Source organism: Pygoscelis adeliae, unplaced genomic scaffold, assembly GCF_000699105.1.
Source record: "Pygoscelis adeliae isolate BGI_AS28 unplaced genomic scaffold, ASM69910v1 Scaffold13, whole genome shotgun sequence".
NCBI classification, from domain to species: Eukaryota; Metazoa; Chordata; class Aves; order Sphenisciformes; family Spheniscidae; genus Pygoscelis; species Pygoscelis adeliae.
In genome coordinates, this window is record NW_008824499.1 from 4,115,950 (window position 1) to 4,135,205 (window position 19,256).

Sequence of the window (19,256 nt, forward strand, 5' to 3'; positions counted from 1 at the left end):
TAAAGGAATGTAATCTCCTTTGCCTTCACAGAGAGTCAGGTGCCTAAATGCTTGGCAGTGTCTGGACCTCAGACACTGGTCCAGCTAGATAGTTAATCCATGAATATTCAACCTTATCAGCATATTTCAGATTGCATCTCCAAAATTCTTCTTCCATGTTTGTTTTTAATGATAACTCAGATGCCCCAGTACAAAATAGTAGCCCTCAGAATTATAAGTTTGCCAAACCAGCTATCCTGCAGCTGTTCTGCTCCAAATTTGCAGAAAAAAAATTAAAACATATGAGGTAGGCTCTGCTTTACATGAACTATACCTCTTGACGTTCCTTTTTAATTTGCTTGGACACTGCGTCTACATTTTAATATACTAAAATTTAAAAAATGAACTAATTAACAGCATGAGTATATGATAATGAGCTTAATCATAGCCTACTGTTGTAATCTATGACCTCCAAGATGTATAATTTAGGATCTTGTTCTGTAACATCAACGTTAGGTAAGATTTACTAGTGCATGTCACCTGTTTAAGGAGCAGTGGAATCAGGCTTTTAGGCTGGACACTTGTTAGGCAGGGAACAATCAATTTCTATTTATTTGAAAAGCACTGCTTGTATTATAATACTGTATGAATAATAAATGACAAGATTACCTGCCAGCCCCTTGAGGGAATGCAAGTCCATTTTGGTGCTTGCTCTGCTCATAATTTTATTGGTTTGAGATACATCCAGGTGGCTGGTTTTGGATTAAGTTTAACCTGAGTATTAGATGGGTGAGTCCTTGCTCATCATCAGGAAAGTAAATGTCTTCATGGCTCCGTGGAAGAATTAGTTTTGATCTGGGGAACTGAATAAGAAAATAGAAGTTGGGCAGTTCTCAAGTGAGAAGATTTCACATATGATAATGAATCTCTCAAGACCCTTCAGTAGTTCCCCCTTCACATCTGAGTTACATACTTTTCTCCAGTAATATGCAAAGGGATCAAAAGTGCTTTCACATGGTGCTTTCTGTTAATCTTTCCCATTGCAAATGTTAGGCATTGTCTGATCAATGAGAACGCTTATCTAGCAGGACATACAAATGTGCTTCTACCATACCAGGCACGCTGCCTGTTTTCAGGTGGGAGGCTGCACAGTCACGCCCCTTGCAGTGCTAGAAGAGCTTTTGGCCCACCTAAGAGTTTGCACAGGGATCTTTATTTTGAGGGAGATGAGTTGCTTTTAGCAGAAATTAAATAGATGACCGTGTCATTCTCAAGCTCTGAGCAAAACCATGATACGAGTTGCGGAAAAAAACTAAACAGCAATGCACCTTTGACACTGCATAGTGCATTATCAGTGTACCCCAAACACAGAGATCTTTTGGGGTTCTGATTGCTAAATGTCGACGTGAGCCCAGGGCTAACATGCTAGGTTGTGCAAATTAGAGGAAATTCCACCTGTCTGACCTCTGTTCTTCAGATCCACACTGCGCTATGAATCGAGTATTGTGAATTCGTTTGACCCCTACGCGAGAGGAGGCAAAAAGCTTCAACCCCACTCAAGCGATGAAGGCTTCTGCAGAGAGCAGACTTTAACTCTTTGCTGTCCCCTTTATTTAGCAGTGCTGTCAGTAAGAGGAATAGCACAGATGGCATATGCTGAATCTCTCACAATGCGTAAAAACACATTGTTCATAACCTCACGTGAAAATACGCTGTGTTTAATCAGAACACTGGGTTTATTTTTCAGACTGGCATGCCTATGAACAGAGGCTTTTGCACTGAAATCATATTTATGGAAAAAATGTGATTTCTATCTCTTGTATCCAGTGTTTGGCTTTTTGGTTTATATGCCTTTTGGCTTATTTATTATTAACACATTTTTGCGGGTTTTTACATAACCATTATCTTTCAGTATTGTTTTGAGTCAAAACTGTGCTTAGGCCAAAACGGCATGTGGAAGGAGATCAGCATTGCTACTAAGAAATTTTTTTCTGAAAAAGGGACACTGTCAACTCAGATGTAACTGGGAATGTGAATTTTGCTGTGACACTGTTTTTAGAAAAATTAAAGCAGCTAGAATTGGCTCTACTGTTTTATCTTAAGTTCAAGTTTTTTAACAAATATAGGTATCTCCCAGTATCTACAAGCTACGGAGCAGCAACCCGGAACAAGAGGGCAAAGCTGATTGTAAGCCAAAGGAGACTGACTAGATTTCCGGGTTAAAATGGAAAAGGAGAGGAACCAAAAAAGAAAATAAAGGAAGAGCAACAATTGTAATAATCAAGTGGATTTTGCGTATCCCTTCAGTTTTCATATTTGATGGCATGGTGGTGAATATAATTAAGCAATTGTGAATCTCTCTGTGGTCTTGATCTTGCAGAGACTGGCGGAGTGGACCCTTGGACTCCATGCATAGGAATCAATGGGCCTCTGTGTTTTTTCTTTGCAGGGTCATTTGCAAGATCCAGACAATGATAGTAAGCCCTATTATTTAGTAATGTATAGAGTATTTACACGAACATGGTAATTAGATTGAGAGCTGATTTATCCTGGAAATAATAGGTCGCATTGTCATTTTCTGTACAACCAGGGACTTTGTCTACATAATTTTCCATTACACACTTTAGCCTCTGTGTAAATATAATAATAATAAGGAAGAGGATGGGTTTGGTTTTCTTGAGGCTTGCAGGATAGAAGCCTGGCAATTCTAAAATAAAATGAGATGATTTTCTTTTTTAGAAGTAAAGGTAACAATATACTTAATTGCCATACTACATTTTATAGTTTTCCTAATGTAGGTTGTTAAAATTCAGACTATTTTCACATTGCCTGTTTCATATGAAGCTGAAGTGTCCTATTTCACTGCTTCTGTATGTTGCAAAAAGACCTTTTTCTCTTTATTTTCAGTGGAAATACTTTTTGTTTAAGAGAGAGAAAGAAAGAGAGAGAAGCAGAGTTCCTGCCTGGGCAGCACAGCCCGGTTTACAATTATTGGAATGCTTCAGAAATTTTTGTACGTGTTTCAGTTTGGAAGATGGTCAAAACACATTCTGGTGCAGTGGTTTAAAGAAAAATATAAAGAGAGAGGGGAACCAAAATAAAATTATAAAAATACAATGTGGAAATTTAAGAATATAAAAATAATAAACTTTTAAAAATAATACAGAGTGCCTATTAAGAATCAAGCACTTGAGCTTGGCAATCCTACACTTCTTATTAAGACACAAGGGGAGGGAGAAAGAATTAGTGTAGCCTTGTGATGTGGCATCTACAGCTGAAGTTTGAACTTAACGAAATTAGCCAAAATACGATTGAGTATCAGCCTGAAAATAGTGTATAACAAGCTTGAAGGGCATTCAGACCTCTCCCATTGGCCTTCTGGGAACGTCCCATCTGCAAAACACTTCAAGAGAAAACTCCCGTAATCTTCACAACCACATCTGAACAGTGTGTGTACATATCTATATTTATTTTACTGTCCCTTTCTTCTCTTTTCCCGTGGCCAAGAAACACGATCCATGATTTCATTCTTTTAATTTCCCAGTTTTTTGTTTGGGTTTTTTTTTTAACGGACAGCACTGCCTGTTGTTTAAAAAATCAATACTTTTCATATCCTACAATGAGGTGTTAAGGCCTGAGGAGTTCACTGGGAGTTACTGAGTGAACATTACTCTCGGTGAAGACAATACAAGATGGATGTTGCAAAGTGCAAGGTCAGGATTTAAGCTTGAAGTTGCAAAGACAATAGTAGATGGGAGTGATCAGGTTGATTATGAAACTTGCCTGAAGCTCTTGCCCTACCTTCATCATGGGCAGATGTCTTGTCCTGAGCTAGACTACAGCATAATACTGTGAACTCATAAGCCTTTTCTTGGTGGGGTGTGTCTAGTATGAACCTCAAAGCAGCACTTAACACATGGCATGTACAATACGATGCTAATATAGCTGCTGTCATTGTGGCATAGTGGATTGGCTACGGCTCTTTTAAGCATACTGAGGTAGAAATTGATAGTAAGTCAAAGTACAAAATTTCTAATGTTTAATTCAAAGGAGTGACTCTGTTCCAGTGCCTTGTACCACGTCTCTACTTCTTCCAGGTTTGACCGCGTAAAGATACTTCCATGATTTCTTCAGCTGATGTAACATGTGCGGTTGTGTTCTCTCATTTAAGATGCTGAAAACTGGGCTCAGCAAAGCTGAAGAGCACATACAGCGAGAAAATTGTGTGTTGGTAGGAAAGTGGATAAAGCTTATGTTTTTCTGCTTGAATTTCTATGTGTCTATGAATCATAGACACACAGGAGCTAGTTTCGTGAATGCCCTAAAGGCACTGAAAAGATTAGTATTTAGCATAGGCTGCTTTGCCGTAAAATTAGTTTGTGGTCTCATTAATGCTGTCTTTCCAATCTCTTTCTTTTGACTATTACTTTAATTCCAGGTACATGAAAAAATAAAATAGAACTGGTGCTTTGCAAGGAAATACTTTAGACAGTGGAGAAGGCATTTAGTTTGCCTTGAGAGCACCAGAAATTGCTAAAACTGGAGACAGCGTTTTTCTGTTTCATTGTTTTCTTCCCAATGTACAGTTAAAAAAAAAAAAGTGTTTCTACCACTTGTGCCTTCTCTGGCAGTATGGGAGTCTTTCACTGCTTGTCTGACAGGATCCATTCTTGTTTATTGAACTCCTTGTGACTGGCTTCATTACTAGCCCTTCACATTTGCATTTCTGTGCAGTGTCCCTGCTATTGCTGCTTTTTTCAGTTTTTCTTTCATCCTGATGCATGTTAAGGAGGTTCAATCATGGCCTGAATTTTCAGATGAAGTAATGGGTTTGAATGTGTCCATTTTTTAGCTCTGATTTTGAGTCTCAGGGAAGCTGCATGGTTTTCCAGAAGCCCTGAGCTTCTACCAGCTTTGAAAGGTTGCCCTCCTTGAAGTATTTCCAGTCAGGCATCCCAAACCACTCTTCACTTCTCAAAATACTGGTTTCTTGTATCTCCCCCAGACTGGAACAATTTCCAGATACTGCATTGCACATTTCCAGTACAAAAGTAATTAATTCCAGTTTAACTGCCTCACAGGAAAGGGTGAAGAGCTTGCAGTAGACCAAACCCATCTCAAAAGAAGCATTTTTACGTTTCTCTGCCTCTTACCATCTGTCCTGCAGAGCATTCATAGAGCCCTAGGAGCAGTTTTACTATGAGAGATGATGGCACACTTGGCAAAAGATCCCTGCTGCATCCGCTCTAGAGAGGTCAGGGCTCATCTTCCTGTCTGTAAGTGTGTTTTGGGCAGCTCTTGAGTAGCCTGGTTTTGCTTTTGCTAACATTGTCAAAATATGAGAGTTCTGGATTTTTCTAATCCTTTGGCTTTCATCTGCTGTTAGAAGGGCTATGTGACTGAAGATTATAACCAGTTAATTTCATTCAGACCTTAGGCATCCAAATCTATCTGTGGTGAGCAGTGTGTCATGGTAAGTTACTGTTTTGGAAGCTGACAGATATTTTGTCTTTCTCGCGGAAAGATGAAAGGGAAACATTCTTATGTTTTAATTGTAGATCAGAAAAGCTCTTGGTATCACTCCATATATATGTAAGGGTACATTTCGTATGGGATTCATGTGTTTGTAGTTGGAGTAATGCGTACCAAACCATCGAGCTCAGAGAACCAAACCCAGCCTGATATCCTTCATGTTTGCTGGGTTCAGTTTGTTTTGTTTTTTCTGATACAGAACATTAACAAATCTCGGAAATTACTATGTTGAATTTTTTGTACTGTTCTACAAGGAAAAGAGGAGCACCGGAAAACAGTTAAGTGTGAAGGACCATTTCCTTAAGAGTTCTTTAACTGTCAAGAGCCATTTCCTCAAGAGTTAAAACAGTCTTGTTGATTTTATACGCTTGTGTCTGATGTCGGTGACTTTCCGCTCACACAAGTTTTGATGAAGAGGCCGTTCATTGAGTTAATGGAGTTACATTGATGAAAAAACTGATATAAAGGGGAATCAACTCTAAATTTGTTTGTTGGCTCCAAGCAGGCAGGTTATTGGTCCTGCTCATCTAAAAAGCATAATGTCCACATGTGTTTCTCTATGTTCTGAAGAAACAAGGTGATCACCAGGTAGTGAAAACAGGGAAATGTTTTTTAAGAAACCTTTTCTGGTTGCATCTAAGAAAATTATATGATTGTTTTTTCTAATACAGGCTGAGATGCTTTCTGTCCAACAGTAAAGAGATCCATTCTACTTTGTCATTAGTGAATAAAATTATACATTATAAATTTGTGGGATTGTTGCCCAGTTTTGTTAAAATGAGTAGTGGATATTAACCATTGCCTGAATATTCTAGGGTAGTCCTTGTGATTCTTTAAAAGCCTTCCTGACTTTTGGGTCAGGTCTGTCATTTGGACAGATAGAAACAGATACTTCCACGATTGGACCTACCACTTGTTCCTTGGAGTATCAACTCTAGAGACAGCAGCTGGCCACCGATGTGTGTATCCAAGCCTCACAGTTATATTATCTGGGGCAGCACATGGCTCCTTTTCAAAAGTGCCTTCCAATTTTACAGGATTCTGATTTTGAGCACTTGTCATCTAGTTTTCAACAGCAAGAAGCTCCATCTAATAGCAGTGGCAAACAACAGTGCTCACTTCGCTTGTGATCCATTGTAGATTGTCAGTTGTTTATGCACCCAAAATTAAAGACAACGACAGTGTAGAAATTGGGGGCATTGTTTTTCTCACCTTATTGTGTAAAGAATTCTTCCTCAGAAGCACGCTGTGAGGCTTCAAGAATGTATACACAGTGATTTGAACAGGAAAGCGTGTGTAAATTGTGTGTTTATTGTACTTAATAGGTATTAATTAGGACTCTGTTTATAAGCATGTTTTCTCTCATGGTTAGCTGTATGCCAAGCCAAAACCTTGGCAAAATAAAAGAGATCTGATACTTCATTGAAAGCCAGCCTATTTATAAGCATGCCTGTGTGTTATGTGGTCTCTTGCTCCTCTTCCTTAAGGATATTTACTCTTTCTAAGTCCTTCTTCATAATCCCCTCATTTTGACAGCAAAATTGGTTTCATGGTGGTTTAATTCTGCTGCTAGAAATAACAGGTTCCTCTTTCCAGTGGGCAATAGGCAGCAGGAACAAATTCATTCTCAGGAGAAATAAGTGTTTCTTTTTTCGGACGAATCCAAGGTGAGGGAGTGAATATGTAGGGAAGGAATTAGCTTCTGTAGAGTTGTTCCCCGGTGGGAAGGATATCTTTATTCATTGGATTCTCTTTATGCTTTGGAGATTTGGAAGCTCCCCTTGTAGGTAATAATCTGAGGCTTTGAGACAGAGGAGCATTGCGAGCCTTCTCTTCTCACTGAGACCATATGAGGTCATTGGGCAGAATCATGCTGATTTTAGTAACAGTGGTGATGCAATAGCTAACCCAGAAACTAGCAGACTCTAGACTTACTGCCTGTGGGCAAAGAGCTGGCTGAATTAATTCTGGCTTCTCCTCATTTCCAGCTGCAGCACTGAGTTAAAGAACCTAAAATAGATTACTTCCCTAGAGCCGCATGTGAGTGGTCGCAGCGCTTCACAGGCTGCGAGCCTGTGCTGGCACACGTGTGGGATGGAGTTACATGTAAAGTAAACACTGTCTTCAGAAACAGTATGTCTTGTGAAAAAGTATGAAAAGCTGTGAAAGGTGGGAAGGCCCACAGCCAGACATGTTCCTGGGAGTATCCCAGGAGTTGTTTCTGGTTTTACCCTGAAGTTTAGCCAGAGCAGGCAGTGTGAGCCTGTGGCTGTGACACTGCGCAGAGGACTGCAGAGCTCTGAGCAGTGTTTTTCCTTGTCTCCCAGCAGACTTTCAGCAAGACATTTAATTCCTTTCTGTTCCTCATCTTCCCACCTATAACAGAGGGATAAAGCTTCCTTTATCTCCAAGCTCCCAGGAGTCTGTTTAGATTGCAAGTTCTTTGAGGAAGAGAAAACACCTGGCACAGTAAGGCCCCTTTCTCAAAGAGATGCCATCATAATACCTGTAATCGGAAGCGTCGTTCACCTGCCGAGCAGATATCTCCCAGCTTGGGAGTTTCTGGACAGGGACCTCTCTCAGGACTGGTTTCTAACAGCTGTGCAGACAAGTTTTCCTCTCTTCCAGGCATTTTTGAGAGTCTAAAATTTGCAGCTTTATAAAAATTCCGTTTTTATTTCATTTTTTTAATTTTATTTTCTGTCTGTATAAATTCCTTAAGGGTTCAGTTGAACAAGCATTTCAATTTAAAAAACGAAAAGGAAATTTAAATTTTTATTGAAATATTACTTTTCAACAACAATCTCACTTTTTAAAATTTTATTTTGCTCTTGGAAATATTTCAAGCTGGGAGCTGATCCAAAGAGGACCTTTGCCCACAGACAGTTTCAACAAATCAATACTTTTCCAGTGAAAACTATCTATCATTGGAAAATCCTAACTGGCACTTTTTGAATGCTGTAGGGAAGACTTTGCAGGCAGAGACCTGCCTTCTAAAAGCTGGTTGCTGAATTTACAATTAGCAGTAATACAGCTCTTCTGATGGCTTCTTCTGTATCAGTGTAAGCTCTGAACTGCCACTCATATACAAGCAACTTCCTTTGAAGTCCTGCTATTTCTCACTTTGATATTTCTCCACAAAGCTGGCTATTTAACTATTAAAAAGTCAGTGACTGTGACTGGTTAGCTATAGGACTGTTTAATGGGGATTTTTGTTCGGCTTTCTATTTTAGCTGAGGAGGATATATGATCTCTTTTGAAATGAGCTATTAACATGATAAAACGTCTTGGGAACATACAATACCAAAGCTGATGGTTTAATCTTTGCTGGGGTATCTGAATGCTGTATTAAATACAGGGGACTGCACTAACAAGTGTTTGAGCTTTGTAGTGGTATGGCAGTAGAACACAGAGCTCAAGCGCAGTTACCAGATTTTTCTGTAACTGTTTCCTGAAATATGCTTTGCATTTAGTGTTCGGAATCAAACACAGGGATACTATAAAAATCCTATGTTTTCCATACCTCAAAGATGGGAAATTTCAGAAAGGTTGGTGTTTCTAAGAGAGATTTTTCCTTTATTTATCTCCCTATAAATATATGTGTGTGTGCTTATGTGTGTATACATGTATATATATGTGCAAACATATACATATATATACACACACACGCATACACATGCGTATGTGAATATTTGCACCCGCTGTATCCATAGGCTGGGCTCAGTTGTGTCGTTCTGCTGGTACAGACACACCTGTTTGAGGTTGTCTGTGCCCATTGCTTTCCCCAGGCCACGACTCATACCTGGGCATGTTAGCTGGCTTTATCACGTTCCACGTTCTTGTGGGCTATGGAGGAATTCTGGCTGGCAACGAAAATTGTACAAAAAGCTGCTTCGTTTTTATGACTTTCTGTTTCCACCCCCACCCCCCTTCCTCCTCCCAGTTTTTGTTCAAAGAGGAGAATTTAACCCTGACTAATTTACATGCAGCTTACCATCCAGGGACTTGAAGCTGAAGCTTAACAAGTATTGGCCTTGCATAATGCACAGATATTTAGCAATGGTGCTCATCTGTGTCTAGAACAACTTCTTTAGGGATGTATTGAATTCCATTACATCTTCAGCCAGGACATCTTTCTGACAGAAAGCAGAAGCAGAGGGTTTCCTTCTGGAACCACGGGGCAAAATTTCTGTCTGGGTCATTCAAGAGATCAGGCTGGAGGGTTTCTCATGACATTCTGCTCGGAAGCTTTGTGGTTTTGTGTAAGAGAGGGGCTGAAGCCTAGAAAAGTGAAAATACATGCTATCTCCACCCTTCATCTCTGCAGCTTGCCTTCATTTTATGTATCGGTATTCCCCAACCACAGTTTGAAAGGAGGCATTGCTGATAATGCTTTCACAAGATCACTGTCCACAATCATCAAGGGAGAAGAGACAGTCCAGATTGTCAAATAATTCTTGACCTTGGCTTAACAGTAACATCAATACTGTTAGAGTTTAGCAAGTCTATCGTGTTCATAGACTGCATTTAATTGTGTCCTGTAGCTACATGTAGCACGTCCTGCCACTGTGGCTAGAACCTCCTATGATACCTTCCACTTAGGTCTGTGACATGCTTTTAACATATCTTAACTGTTTTTGAATCCTTTTTAATCACTCGTATGTGTAGTCTTGACGTAAAGACTCATCACCTTTAGATGCCAGTGAGTTAAACCAGGTGCAAGGGTGCTGTAGCTTTACAACTGGGAAAACAAGCATCCTCTCAGAGCTGTATGTTTGGCATTTGGGGAGAAGCTTTTTCAGTTTAAACGGTTTATTGCCTAGATTAGTGTTCTTTCTGTAACACTTGTGGACAGTTAATTGATGTACTTTTTGATTTTAGTCCTCTCCAGGGAAGGCGGGGTTTTGAGAATCTGGGAGTTGCAGTGTGGAACCATTGATTTCTCAGTAAGCTCTGAAATCTCTGGCTTGTCAAGTCTTCTGCCTCAGTATACCTATCTGTAAAACAGTATGTGATGTCCTTATGGCTAATTGGTGCTTAAGTGCTTTCAGAGCTGTGGGTAAACCATTAGTCACAGTCATTTAGTCAAAATTACTAAAGTCTGATATTTTCCCATATGCTCTATTAGTTCAGGGAAAATGTCTTGAAAATTCATTGATTTAGGCTTCGCTGGTGTATTTGCTGTTGTTTGTTTGTTTGACGATGGCTTTCTGTATTGTGGTTAATAGAGATGTTGCTGAATTGTGCTGTCTGCTTCTAGTTTTTGTGAATGTTCTTTCGGTTTAAATAGTGCAAAATCCTCTTTCCAGAAAGAAATGTAGAAATAAAACAGGATGCAGATACTGCTGCGATAACTATTTTGTTTCAGTATGTTCTACATCGTCACTCTTGGTATTGGGATTTATCTCGTCCGCACCCTCTGCCGTACCGATCTATTTTATATAGACATACCAACATGTATGTACACAAAACACACATGCACCCACAGTCTCTTACATTACATTGTGAAAGAACCATAAGGTTGAAGTGTGTTGACTCAACTATTTAATGAGGTGCAATAAATCTTGACAAGACCAGCTGGCACTTGAGTCAGGCTTCTCATCTTTTTACCATTACATTGAAACGTGAACAATAGTGGAAAGACATGTAACTCTTCTTTTTCTCTTTTTGGTACTCAGATCTGTAGCACTGTATTGAAATCATCCACTTTCATGGAATGCAAAGCACGGTGGATGCTGTGGAAAATGTTAATGATGTAAAGGCCCCTTTTCCTGGTTCTTTTTCTCAAATTCTGGAAACGTTATTGATCTGACAGATCACGCAAGCGTGGTCAGCATTAATATTCCTGCAACACACATTGGCTGAGCAGCACAGCAATGTTGAGTAATTATACCCAGAATGTGTTTCAAGTCTGGTACCGAGATGTGCTGTACCTCTTGCTGCTCTTCCCCTCACATCTCACTTTTCACCTTCTCTAGCACATTGGTCTCTAGCAGCTACTTCTCACCACCAAACCTTTACTAACTTTGCCCCTGCCTGTCACCAAGCTCCTCCTCTGCTGCATGGCACACTATGAAATCCTTTCCTCTTTCTCATTCTGCCTTAAGATCTTCTTCTCCCAGGAGACATTGCTGGCTGATTACAGCTACCACCAGATCCAGCAGGGCTGACTGCGTTTCATCGTGCTTAGTTACTTGAGTATCTTTTCAAAAAATGCAATTAAACAGCTCGGGCATCTAAGCATGTGGCATGGTTCCAAAGCACCCGTCTTGGCCTCCCATATAGGATTCTTTTTTTAATGGACCAGATTTATTCTTGTGAAAAGAAATTTATTTAAATAATGCACTTCTTGGTTTGGGTGGGTTTTATTCCTGACAATGGCATCCATCAATCTCTATTATGTTCTCAGCCCCACCACTTAATGCCAATCTATCCTTAAAAAATAATTGCTCCCAAACCAACTAGATGCCTCTGGATTCACTTGAGAAAGACTGTCTGAGCTTTGCAGTGTGTCCCATAATTATAGCTGACATCTCCAGAAGTAATAACTGCACCTCGTTGCTTTGTGATTGCAGCATTTGATGTGTGCTGGGCTCTGGTGCCTGGTGGAAGGAGATACATCCTGTAAAACAAAGTTGGACCCCCCTCTGGATGGCACTGAATGTGGCGCAGACAAGGTAATCAAAATGCTCAGTAGCAGTCAGTTTGTTTTTTCCAGCATTGTCTGTGGAATAATGTTTCCAAGATGTTCAGTATTTACCATAAACCCATATTTTTTACTGATTCTGTTACAGAAACTGCTCAATTAACAGCTGGATTGGGTCTTTCTGATTTCATGTTACAATTGCATGTATTTCAGTAGCCTCTGGAGACCTCAGTAGTCAAGTTCTTGTGGCCTAGGCATTCTACAAGCACGGCAGGAAAACCCCATGCCTCACTCTGCTAAGTGCGCAGACTGGGCACCCTGCAAGTCGTGTTAGGTAGTAGCTTGCTCCTGTCACCTCTGTTCATTGCTGCCAGTGGTGTTTCATGAGTGAGGTGTTTTTTCAGTGTAAGCTAAGGTAGTAGTGTTCTTGGCTATATTTGAGGTAGAAAGTGTGAAAAGCATTTAGGCTGACATTTGGGGAGTGGAGAAAGATGGGGAAAGAAAAAAAAGCTACTTAAAAACTTTCTAGTTTCTAAAAGCAGCTCAAAATGTGTTGAGCTCAAATTCAGTGATATTCAGTTATTTTTGAAGTATCGTTTGCTGTACTGTATGTATATTCTCAGATGACTAAGGCATATATGGACTTTCCACAATCCAGGTCGATGTAGAAAATTGTTACAAGAAACACAAACTCTCAGATTAGTGGATCTCCCTCCAGTGAAAATCACCATTCCAGTAACTGGCGTCAATGTCATAAGGGTGGGAGTTACTGAGGCTTAGCTGCTGCCTCCCAGCTGACCTACTGTGCTGACAGAAGTTGACTTAAGTGAACGTTTGACCTCTGAGATGGGCTGTGCTAGGTGGTATGTGGTTCATAAATGTACGTGGTTGATTCTCCCAGTGCAGCTGATAACTTGTTAGGCTACAAAGGAATTTGACTGGTTTGATAGCTGCCAGCCCCCTACTTACTGGTTTTGGATTCTAACATTTTTTGTATGTTGTATGGTTGGGGAGGTAAGAAAGGGTAAAATTAAAAAGTTTGTGGCTAAAATCAAAGATTAGAGACCTGTTTTTTGCTTGCAAATAAAGATAAACAATGACAAGAAAAGCTGGATCCTGGAAAGCATGACAAGGAGAGTGAGACAAAAGATTTTTAGAGATATGTTTTTCTAACTACAGGAGTCCTGGTAATTCTTTTGTAAGACTGCTTCGCAGTGCTTACTGTATCATGTCCTGGACAGAGCAGGAGAATAGGCCAAGTTTGCTGCTTGGTCAGGAGCCAGCGCAACCTATTAGAATTAAAGGTTGTTTGGGGCTTTAGCCAAGTTAGGTCCAAAATACCTCAATTATTTTGTACGTACTGGGAATACTGCTGAGGAAGACATTGCTTTGGGGTATAATTTCTTGGACTCAGTTTCTGTGAAGAGTGTGGCTTTAAGTCTTAGCACTTAGATAATTATCTGCTTTATAAAGCAAGGGGCTCAATTCTGTGATTATTTTTTTTAATGACAGAACTCCCTTCAGGGGTTCATTGAGGGTGACACTTAAATTTCTATGTTTCACCTCCCCCCTTTCTCCTCCTCGCACCTCCATCTCACTGAAGCCTTGAATCTCTACAAACTTAGACATGGGCTTCTTGTAATCTCTCAGACATCCTTTTCAGGCCACTTGTGCAGGAATGTTTGCAATATCAGGGCTTCTTTCCAGCCCGTGCTAACACAATTGCATTTCAGTGGTGCCGAGCTGGGGAGTGTGTCAGTAAAACTCCCATCCCTGAGCATGTTGATGGAGACTGGAGCATGTGGAGTCAGTGGAGCATGTGCAGCCGGACGTGTGGCACAGGAGTGCGATTCAGACAGCGGAAATGCGACAATCCCCCGTAAGTCTTCACATCATGCTGATTTCTTTTTGCATGTAGGACTTAGACAATTCTTGCTGCAAGAGTACAGGGAAGAAATGGGCAGCAGAGCTGTGCAGAGGACGTGAGAGATTTCTTGTTCACAAGCAGCAAGGACCAGGTCAAATTCCTGGAGTGACTCGGAGTGAAGTAGGTTCTGTGGAAGTGGCTTGAAGGGTTACCATTGGAAGTGGCCTGTTGCAGTGATTCAAACATAGATACAATTGAATTAAAAACGTGCAGTTTGGCAGAAAAAGTGGTGCTGTGTTTCCTCTCCAGCACTGCAGTGAATGAGAGGGGGTTGATCTGGATCTACAGACCAAACTGAGCCAATATGTGTTAGAGATCAGTTTTGCAGGGAGTGCTGGCTCTGGGCTTGAGAACTGATAGAGTGGTTGATAGTGGTCATAGTGTCATATAACTGTGTTGGTAAAGCACCTTGAGATATTCTGTACATCAGGATGTGCTGCATATGAAAAGGAAAGTTTTTCCACACAAAGAGTGCAGTGGGTGCTGTTTAGCTCCTGCACAGTGACTACAAATAAGCCTATGCTCTCTGCTTGGGCTTGGATTTTTTTCTGATTGAGGAAGAAATATAAGTGTTGTTATCTCCCATGTGCCATCCTTCATCCCTCAGGTCAGTTGAGGCACATCTGGAAGTCTTCTTATGGGAGGCCTGAACAGGTTGCTGCAGTGGCTAGTGGTTGCTACTGACCACCCCTGTTTGTGTGCATTATAACTTCTGAGATGAGTGAGGGTACTCACAATCTTGAGAGCAGCCCTCCAAGTTGTGTATCTCTAACTCTATTCATATTTTAAGGTTTTCTCCACAGACAAAGCACAGGAAACTTTTCTTTTTAAATGGAGACTGAAATTCTGGCTACCAACATAGTCAGTCTGAAGACATGCCTAGATGATAGATAGGCACACACTGGCTGCTGCTGAGCTGTATTCATGTGAAAGGGATATTTTTGTTTATTCCTCTCCTTAAATAACACCGAACTGCAATTGCACGTCTATAATGTCCAGGCTTGATTTTTACCAGCTCATTTTCCTGAACAAGGGACTGAGCTGGTTTCTTTGCTGTCAGCTACAAAAAGTCTCTTTAACCACAGTGCTGACCAAGCCTAAATCCATTCATCATCGTTCCTTAAATTACAGGAAATGCTCCCTCCAAGATTGCACACTGATTTTAAAATTCTCTTGCTCAGATACATTCTTGGCTGGGGATACACACGTGATCTTCTTTTGCCTCAAATTCCTGGCGTCAGCCCACTTCTGCAGCTGGTTTATTCACTGTCCAAAAATATTGGCTAAGGGATTTATCTTTTATTTTATATATATTTGGTCTTGGGATTTTTTTTTTAACTGGAATCTCTACTCCTGCCAGCTGACTTTTGAGCCTGTGGGACTATCAGTGTTTTTAAACCAGTTGCTTCGCTGTTTGATTTGGTTTTTCCTCTCTGTAATTTCTCTGAGTATTTGCATGCATTACCTCCAAATGGTTGTAAGGCAGGGTTTCATGAGCCAGTTTGCACGTGCAGACTTTTGAGTTGTACTGCCGTGTGTTCTTGTCTAGGCTTTGGACTATTGTACAGTGGGATTGAAGAAAAAACCACTGGCTTAAACAGAACATCAGAATGAGATCTCCACCCCATCTCCAGTCCCCTCTTGTCATGTGAAGGGGTCGTGGTGGTATAAATGGGCTTTGATTTTTTCAGTTCCATTAGTGGGTGGATTCTCTTGGCATAAATACAGTGGAAGATGTCGATGAAGTTGTCTACCAGGACAATATGATTTTTTGCTCTTAGTAGTAAAAGGCTGCAGGCTATGTCCTAGCCTGACAGTGCTAGTGGAACTGATGGCAGTGAAGTTGTCTACCAGGAGATCTCACACAATCACTGTTTCAGGCATGTGTCAAGGTAGGCTTGAATTATACTGTTTATTGGAAATCCCAGGCAGTGCTAGAGCCCCTATTATACAGAGCTTGGGACCTGGGATTACAGGGATCTTTCCCTTCAGATTCTTTTGCAGAATCTGATAGAGATGATGGCCAAAGTCTTGGCCTCAGCATTTGGAAAAGTGAAAGGGACACAAGGATGAAGCCACAAGAATGGAGTGAGGCAGGAAAAGAAAAGTATATGAACAAGTGCTAGGTAACCATTTGTGGGAGACTAGAGAGAGTGACTGTCATAGTTTTTCTTCATCTTGCATGATGAAAACCCTCAGTATCCTGTTTAATGTGCCAAGAGGCCTGTAATACTGAAATACTATTACAGAGGTCAGTTAAGTAAAAGATTACTGTCAGTAATTCTGCATATGCAGAACGTAATCAGCATGACAGAGCTACGTCTTGTCCATTTGTCTGACTGCCTGTCCGTGCCTGTTTTTCTGCTTGTTCCCGAACCCCTTGAATAGACACTGTATATTCTGCTAGTGTTTAACCAGAGTTAGTCTAGTAGAAAGCAGTAACATACTACCAAATAAAGTATGATGCTGTTGGACAGAGGGGAGCTGAGGTGGGAAGTCTTGTTGGGTATATTTTTTTTGTTGGATTACTGGGAGTAGAAACATCCCGAGATCTGTAGGATGCTCTGTTGTTTTGTGGCTGATGCGATGAGTGCATCCAACTCTTTAATTTTGGGAGAACCTACATCAGGAGGAGGCAGTTCATTTTACTCTTTAATTAGAAAGGGAAGACAGGTCAGGCTGCTGAAAGGCCGAGCAGAGGAGTGCAGGCCAAAAGGCACTATGTTTCTGCAGCTCCCACTGACTGGGAGTGGTGGGTGCTCAGGAAGACTCTGTCTCCTAATGGACTTGGCTATTACTTTAGTATTGCCAGTGACCATTATTACCAACAGTGAGAGCTGCTTGCTTCCAGTCTGCATTGGCAAACTCGTAGAAAGCCCCTCACAAGTCAATGACATCTTAAGCTTAAAGCCAAAGCAACTGCTGATGAGCACAGTAAATAGTAGTCCTGCTGTCTCTCCTGCTCCATGGCTATCAGCTTGATACCCTGCTCTCGAGAGAGCGCTCTGTTACTCTTTGTGTATTCTGGCTGCATTCTTTTTTGTTTGTTTTTTTTTCCTGTGCATGTACACACAAACATGCAGTCACTTACGTTCAATGGCTACATCTCTTTTGCTGTAGCCAAAGAGATGGTGCTGAAACCAAAGTCTGTGTATCTGATGTTTTTATGTGAGTGCAGGGTTCATGTGGGAAGAAGCCTGTGACATGCTTCTAGTCATCTGGACTGAGTGTCTGTCTCATCCAGTCTAAGGCGGCAGACACAATCCTCCCAGAAGATTTCTGCATCAGTCTTAGGATATCTGCTGCCTTGCACGTGTCCATGACAGAAAAGAGGTGTTAGCAGTGCAAGCAGGCGTTTGTCCAGGCTATTCTTCTGGTGTCTCTCTGTGACATTAGTGTCACTGGAGATCAGCATTTCCATTAAAAAAAAAACCAAAAAACTTTCTGGGATTAATGGAGCTACTGTAAAAATTTGATCTAGGTTGAAATTTGGCATAAAGCTCTTCTATGCAGAATCAAATGTTTCTGTTGCACCAAATGCTGAATTCATCAAGTCCAGCACAGCTAGGAAGTCAAAGACGCAGTCCTATAGCCAGCACGTAAATGAACAGGGCAACTCTTGCTAGGACCACTGACACAAATAAATCATATACCATGAGGGCCTTGGTTTCGAATTAGCTGAGTGATATAACCTGATGCTCATTGCTCTTCTGGGAGGGAGGGGGGAAGAAGCTGTTGGAATGAACTGGCATACTACTAAAAACTGAATTTGGCTGGAGTTGCATCTGTTAAAGAAAAGTAAGAACATGACTTTATCCATCTTTGCTGATTACAGCTAGGGAGATAGGTATGTGACAAATTCAGGACAGTGTCAGTGTTACCTGTTAGGATGGCTAAGGCTTTTGCTTACTTCAGTTTTTTGTTTGTGTTTTGGTTTGGTTTGTTTTGCAAAGAAAATACAGGCTATTGTTGAGAGCTTGAGTTTTCCTTCTCCTCTGGGGAATCATAAATAAGAATAAATAGATTTTGTAAGTGCTTAATCCTGATGTTGGATTAGTGACCTTTCCTGCATGTTTAAAAAACAAATGTGTAAAATGGCATGGTTTTCATGGATGGAGATTATCTGCTGCACAGATTTGTTTCTGGACATCCTACTTACAGTACAGGTTATAGCTACTTCTATGTTATTTTTGTTTCAAACTGCTGAAGATAGAACCTTAGAGGACATGTGCTGAAGAGACATTTGCTGTGTCCCCATTGTTAAGAGTGTTTGAGGCAGGGGACAAAGCAAATGGTGGGAAGAGAAAGGTGAAACATTTTGGGTTGCCTGCCTCTGCCTTGGGTATTTGGTGTGATCCTGGGCACAGTAACGTCACCATGGTGCATCTAGGTTCCCCATTAAGAATATAAATAGTTAACTTTGGTATTTGTGATGGAACCACAAATTATCTTCTGAACTGCCTGACTGTGCAAATATAAATAATACTTAGACTTTAGGTGTCATGCTTAGTGCACCTTCCAAAGCCTAACCCTCACAAACCACCATCAGTTAAGAAACTTGTCCCAAGTCACAGGAAAAGTTAGTCAGAGCTCAGGCCTGATGTCATGGCAGAACCCAAAGTTTGGGAGTGCCCTACTTCAAGTCCTGTTCTGAAACTGCTGGTGTACACACACACACACACACACACACACACACTCTGCTTTTCTCAGTCGTTTGCCTGCTCCATCTGAAAATAGGTTAGGACAGCAATGAATTGCTGTTGAAGTCAAAGAAGAAATTTAGGTCAGCAGTGCAAAATTAGTCACATCCCTTGGTTCATGACCAGAATACAAACAGTTAAACACTCTGTATCTTCTAAGAAGGCTGCTTAGGTCCCACAGGTGAATAGCATTTTGGATTACCTCTTATCTGAGGTGTGCAATGTGCAGGCAGCTCGTATTTATTGATCTGTGTATGGGATACTACAAAAGAACATGCTTCTGAAGTACTCCAGAGCATCTGTTATGATAAGCCAATTATAGATCCAGAATGGAGCTTGAATGAATAATTTTCTGTCAGAGGTGCTGAGAGCAGGATTTGCCTTCCAACAAGGAACATCTGAGAGGAAGGATCCTTCCTGCTATTTCAAGAATTGCCTTGGACAGGGAAAATTAGGCGAAGGTGTGCCTGTG

The 19,256-nt window shown here is 40.9% G+C and overlaps 1 protein-coding gene across 1 annotated transcript in view; it reads left to right on the plus strand.

The window, feature by feature from the left end:
* The window catches only part of ADAMTS17 (ADAM metallopeptidase with thrombospondin type 1 motif, 17), a 182,839-nt gene that overhangs the window by 89,062 nt on the left and 74,521 nt on the right, over positions 1 to 19,256 (plus strand). Inside the window, exons 9-10 of the mRNA XM_009321473.1 lie at positions 12,087 to 12,188; positions 13,891 to 14,036. Of these exons, the coding sequence (XP_009319748.1) occupies positions 12,087 to 12,188; positions 13,891 to 14,036 (248 nt within the window). The remainder of the gene's footprint in view (positions 1 to 12,086; positions 12,189 to 13,890; positions 14,037 to 19,256) is intronic.